This window comes from Entamoeba invadens (assembly GCF_000330505.1).
Source record: "Entamoeba invadens IP1 unplaced genomic scaffold scaff_1105074724549, whole genome shotgun sequence".
Lineage (NCBI taxonomy): Eukaryota > Evosea > Mastigamoebida > Endamoebidae > Entamoeba > Entamoeba invadens.
Genome location: NW_004443664.1, coordinates 140,403 through 147,403, shown reverse-complemented (window position 1 = coordinate 147,403; position 7,001 = coordinate 140,403). Strand labels below are relative to the sequence as shown.

General features: G+C 25.8%; 1 protein-coding gene across 1 annotated transcript; it reads left to right on the top strand.

Moving 5' to 3' along the window:
• Positions 1 to 5,376: 5,376 nt before the first annotated feature.
• Positions 5,377 to 6,250, top strand: EIN_239720 (hypothetical protein; the record flags this gene model as incomplete). Its single annotated transcript, XM_004260365.1, has 3 exons — positions 5,377 to 5,379; positions 5,419 to 6,124; positions 6,153 to 6,250. 3 exons carry the CDS (start codon positions 5,377 to 5,379, stop codon positions 6,248 to 6,250), a joined length of 807 nt encoding a protein of 268 aa, XP_004260413.1.
• Positions 6,251 to 7,001: the final 751 nt, after the last annotated feature.

Here is a 7,001-nt window from a genome sequence, read left to right as displayed (position 1 = left end):
ATTGAATAAATAAAATGAAATGAATGATAGGTAAATGCACTACATTTATAATTGTAAGGTTGTTGATTTTTTGAAAATAAATTGAAAAATAAATAGTTTTATTGATAATAAATTATAATATTGTTTTAGTTTTGTAAATTAATAAAGTCAACTTTAATAAACACATTCTTGGATATCAAGAGTGAGTTTTGTTGTTAATAAAAAGCTGTTAACAACATGTTAAATACACCATTCGATTGTTGTGTTTCTTATCCCTGTTATTTATTAAAGAATAAGTTAATGTTTGAATAATTATTCTTAATAAAATAATAATTTAATAAACTAATAAATGTATAATATAAATATTATTAATAATTATAGCATATAATAGTATAATATACATACATCTTTAGTAAAAACATTTTATAAAAATAATGTTTTTTTATTAAAATGCTCTCAATAAGTATTTTGATTGCCATTTATTGCCATAATAATTTCAAATGAATCTCGATAAACAATTGATATTTAATAATTGATTATATTAAAATATTAATTGTATTAATCAAAAACGTTGTTTTGTTTCGATTCAAATTTTAAATAAGATAAAATTACATAAAAATAAGAATGGATTAAAAAGTCAACAGATATAAAAAATCGAATTTTGGACTATAAAAGGAAAAAATTATGAACTCAAAACAGTCATTCATTGCGATATTTATAATATGCGGGGAGAGATTGTGATAAAATATAATATATAATATGTGTGAGAGCGAGATAATTTAATTTGCCACGGTTGTTGACCACTTTTTGTGTCGTGTGTGAACAAAATATTTAAATGTGTGTTATATGATAAAAAAAGAGAAAGCGATTCTCTTCCGAAATAATATATTTTATCCACAAAAAATATAAATGATTTGTTTTTATTCATTGGTTGTTTTTTGGTTTCATTGATTTATTATTAATTTCTACATTTGCAAAACAACAAAAACAAAAATAGAAATTTACATGTTTTATACTTCCCAAAACTGCAGAGCAGGGTTTTTCTTTTCCAAAATACGTGTAAATATTGTTTTTTCCTTTAAAAGTTTCTAATAAATTCCCCAACTAGTTTATGGATCCCAACCAGTTTATAGACCCCCTATAAGTCATCAGTAGGCGTTAGTCTTCTTGTTTGATATGGCTCTCGTTGTTGGTTCAGCTCTTGGATATACCAAGGCAAACTTTCTTCTGTGATCTTGACCAAATATGCTGGTCTGTGCGGAAGAACAAAACAATGCCAAGTGTTTTTTGGTATAAACACTGTTGGCTTCTTGGAACAACCTGGAAGCCTCCTTGATAAAATGAACATTCTTTTGATCTTGCCAATATTGACTACAACAACACCAGAACGCTTATATGATGCAGCAATGATTTTTTTGATTTGCTCTATTATGCTCCCAACACTAATTTAGTATGACGATCTATGGAAACATAAATATGCTCTCTCGGCTCTTCTTGTTCTCTTAGAACTTGTCGTGATCTGCCATCACTATCACTATGTTACCTCATTTAAAAATCAATTTAATTTGAACTTCGCTGTTTTCAGTTACTGTAAAATTGGCTTCAATTGATCTTTAATTGTCAGAGTATTCAGTAAGTTATTGTTTTAACCACTCAAAATACACAAGCCAAATCGTGAGACGAATTGGCTTGTGTGAAAAACAACTTATTTATTGTTGCTAAAGGAAATACTTTGTAGAAAGAAGTTGTATTTGTGCTGTCGTAGAAACATAAATAATTGAAGCTTTGTGAATTAATTCTTGGTTATTTCAAAAAATGAAAATAAGCTGTTCATTTTTCTTCATAACATTGAAGGGTGTTAATCTTTCCTTTTCAAAAAACGTTTAATTTCATTTTTATAAGCTAAGAATCTTTTTCTTTGACATTTTTTAAATAATTATTTATAGTTTTTGTTATTTTTTAAATAGAACCGGGAAAACTCTGTATAGTAAAAAAGATTATAAAACAATAGGTCAAGCCCCTCAGTTTCGTCAAGCCCCTCACTCCCCCTACTGTAATTTTCAATTAATAAAAAACAGATATTTATATTGTGATGTTATTTTATATTAAACTAGGAATTATCTCACAGTGTGACAGAACCCATCATTATATTATTGAAGTTTGTCCATTAACCTTATTTATTTTTGGTCAATTATAAGTGAAAACATTCCTAACTTACGGGTAAAGATATGCCCCCAAAAATTATTATAAATATAAATAATAACAAACCATATTACCAATAACACATGTAATAACATAAATAATATTTTTCCCATTTGACCACAATGTGACAAAATACTTCATAATATAATTATTTAATAATATAAATTTAAAATAAATATATTATTTGTTTTATTAAAGGTGACCATCCTCATCACCTTTACATAAATAAAACATTTGTTTTTTTGATAGAATACCACCTTTAAGCCATTGTTTGTACGTCTCCGTTTCACCCAATTTCTGTATTGTATGAATTATAATGTAGACCCCTGCTTGGTATATCCACGCCAAGGGAAGACATTGAAAGTAATGTATGGGCGCAAAAACAGATTGTTTGAGTGTTTTTTTATAAGCTTTTTTCAATGATCTGTTTCACTAAGAATCCACTGACTAGAGGTGAATATACGACATTTTTTGATTTCGGGAAACATTTAAAATATCTTCCCAGTTTCCTATTTACTATCATATAAATTTAAATATAATTTGAAATAGTTAATAAATTCTATTTTAAAAGTGTTGGTCAATGTGCGTTATTAATTATAACAGAGTACTCTTTGGATACATTTATTTAAAAAAATGAAAAAAATAGTTGTTTTTCAACAATTAAAACCGTATTGAACTAATACAAAACGAATGCAATCAGTCTTACGTAATATGTATCGAATATATCTGATTCCGTTTGAAGCATAATTATAAATAATTACGTATAATATTTGAAATTTATTTATTTTATTTTCCAGTTTTTTTAGCTTTCTTTTGTTTAGATATAAAAAACTATTTCTGTTTACCTGATATTTTGAATAATATAAAAAACTTATGACACTGTGTACAACAGCAATTGTTTATATATGTTTTTTGATTATACAATAAAACAGTTCTTAAATAACGTGTTATGTATGTTTAAGACATACAACAGCTTTTACATAAATTGTTATTACTTTCAATAAAAAATAACATAATACAATGTAAACTGTTTTTCAAAAATCTTTATTGGAATGCCCTAATTTCTTAAACTTATTATTCCCAAATTTTTTTTACTTTGCTTAACCTCATTTTTTTGTTAGAAACATTTACTCGAAAAAACAAAATTACGAACTTGATTTTTTTAATTTTTACTTGACAAATAAATCTTGCACCAAAAATTCACTTGAAAATATAAAAAACAAACTTGAGACATAGTTAGACATTATGCACTGGCATACAAGACAGTGTTTTTTTTAGTGTTAAAAATGTTCACAAAAAGAATTATATTTATATTAACAATTATTGATGTATTTTAGATAATAAAAACAATATAATTGATAAATATTTTTTAAAATACATAAATTGATATTATTCATATCAGTTATATATGTTTATATCATATATATTGGTATTTTTATTGACAATATTAAAAACTTTGATGCAGATACAATTATTTTTTAATTTCCAAAAAAACAACAACACTTTTAAATGTTAAAATGTTTATTGACAAAATAAAAATAACATAAGCATTAATGCAAGTGATAAGCGTTTAGTTTATATCTTTAATAATAAGAAAGCAAATAATTTAGAAAAAAAAGATGTTATAAATTATTTAAGCAATAAAACTTGGACAATAAAATATTGTTTATTTGATGAGTAATAAAGTCATTTACTTAAAGACATAGTAATGCAAACATAAATTGACTGCCCCAATATAATTCAAAATTAATTTTAAAAATATAAAGTTGATAATGAGTTTGATTTAATTTGGTTTATAGTTTAAAAAACTTTTTTTGATGTATAATTTATATTATTAAAAATTTATTTTAAAAATTTATTAATATTTTAATAACTTTTAATAATTTTTTTAATTATTAATAAGAACCCCATAATTTTTTAAAAATATAATTCTTATAATAATTAATAAAAAGTTAATTATTGATTAGCTAGTGATCGAGTGTGACTAACTCAATTCGTCACAAGAACCAAATGCAAGAAGATTCATTTGGCTGAGCTCGTTTGAATAAGACTGATGCTCGTTGAAGTATAGAAAGCCCTGTCCTCTTGACGCCTTTGATCTGCCCGTCGGGCTAGAGGTCTTTGGCCGAAGCAACACGGCTATATTTTTTATCAAGTACATTACCGACGATAATTTGGATAACTTAAAATAAAAACATTTTCAGTATGATGATTTATGTTATATAATGACAAACTCAATACAACTAAATTTTCTTAACACTTTATTATCCCAATCTTTCTTCAAGATATTTATTTTTTTAAGTCTTACCAAATGAGTTTTTTTGCCAACTAAATTGAAAACTAAAACCGATTATTTTTAATTATTATTTTATAAAAAATAAGAAACTTTAGACTTTATATTTAAAAAAAATAAAACCATTTAATATTCATAATATGTAGAATGATAATACGAGTAAGTGGATACTGTAAATGTGGAGCTTTAATAGGGCCTACAAAACAGCTTTTAAACAACCCATCTGTGCACCCCTACACAACTTTTCCGTGTACCCATTTAGCACAACATCGCCTGTTATTTATTTTGCAACTGGGTACCATAACGCGTTTATCTAGTATAGATAATAAAAGTTTGCGATATTGTAACTTACTAATAGAAACTAAGGGTGGATTTTATAATAAAAAAAATTCATCAAACACATTTTTGAACAACACATTGGTATTCACAGTAAATAGTTTTAAACACCATTGTTAATAGATTGACCAAATTAATTAACTAAAACATATAATAAAAAGTTCGATAAAGTTTAGTTTTGTTTAAAATATTTGGGTCGATTTTTTGTAGTTTATTTTAAAAAGACTATAAAATTAATAACGATTTCGATTACAAGCGAATAACCATGAAGTGTTATACAAAAAGAAACTGTTCGAAAAGTTGATAGACCGACGAGAAACTCAATCAAGATGAACGGTTTCTCTTCCAATTAAACATTTTGGGGTCCAAAATGAAACAGTTCATTATATTTATTTTCAACATTTTTTTTTCTCCAACTCTTAGGTAATTTATTTTTAATTTACACTTTATTTAATTAGAATAAAACTGTCTGTTGGCAAGTTTCGGTTTTGAAGGGGTTTCTTGAGCAAATAAAATAAAACCAAGTTTAAAGACAAATGTTTTTTTACTTTACCTATATTTAAAAAATGGTTTTCGGTTAGAAAAGTGTTAAACAATAAAAAACTGAGAATATCAAAATGCGTGGACTTTCTGGGTATCACATAATGATAGTTTCTAAGTACTTCAAGACTATCAACGACTTTATTAACTTGGAGTTGGTATGCAAGAAGTTTGAAAGAAATATGGAGAAGTTCCATTTTAACCCGATTCCGTTAAATTCCAAAACACTCGGATATTTTCCAAACATCGAGACACTTCACTTGTGGAATAAAGAAGATGAGAATTTTGGCAATGAATTTATGACAAACACAGAAGAAAATAAAGTTGTTTTGAAAAAAGAGTTCTTTCGAATCATTGTGTGGTTCAATGTTGAATTTGAAACTGTTGACAGAAACAAAAGTCCAAACATCGAGTTTGAAAATGTCACTTACACTCAAAACGATAGCGAGATATTTGGTAATAACATACCATCGAGTATAACATCAATTAGTGAATATTGTTTTGATGGATGCAATAGTTTGAGTAGTGTCAACATACCATTTGGTGTGACATCAATTGGTGATTGGTGTTTCAATGAATGTATTAATTTACGCAGTGTTACTATACCATCAAGTGTTAAATCAATTGGTTATGGTTGTTTCAGAAAATGCAGTAGTTTGATTAGTATTACAATACCATCGAGTGTGACATCAATTGGTAATTATTGTTTTTATGGATGTAGCTGTTTAAGTAGCATCACAATACCATTAAGTGTCACATCAATTGGTTATGGTTGTTTCCGTGGATGCAGTAAATTAAGCAGTAGAGTACCGTGAAAAATCACTGCGGCGTGAAATATTACTGCGAATTGTTATTGGGCAAAAAATAATGTTATTGTTGCTTCTAAAACATAAAAAATAATTTACTTTGTAAAAATGTTATATAATATGGCTATCAATTAAAACAAGGGTAAATTCGTAAAAACGAACATTCCAAACAACTCAAACTAGATATTGGTTTTTATTTTATAGTTTTTAACAATTTATAACTTATAATACGAAACAATACATCAAAACATAATAACAAAAACGAATAAATTAAAACATCGAAAATTTGAATGAATAGTTCAACTTTTGGACACCATAATATGAAATTTGATTTCTGCTCATCTAGTCGTTAATTTTTGTTGGGAATATTCAAATTATAAACTCTATTGAATAAACTTAAATTACCATTACAGATGTGGGATTAAAGTTTCGACGAGTACCAAGGTTTCGACTTATAATTTAAATACTATTTGAATAGTAATGATCAATTTTTTAATTTATTTTTAAAACATCGTCCAAATATAACTTTTAATATTTAGTTTTTACAATGGTATAAAAATTATTAAATATTAGTCGAAACCATGGTCTTGGTCGAAACCTTAGTACCACATCTGTATAATCAATATGTTTTTACATAATAATAATACAAAAACACACAAAAATATCAACTCGAATTATAAAAATCGAATAAACGTTTCAACTTCGAAATTATTATAACAACACAAATTGCAATACAATAAATATAAACAAAATACAAAAACACGTTATAAACATATCATATTAATAAATTTATAAAATATAAATTAATTTGACGATAACAAACGGTTAACGAGCGTGGGGTTTCA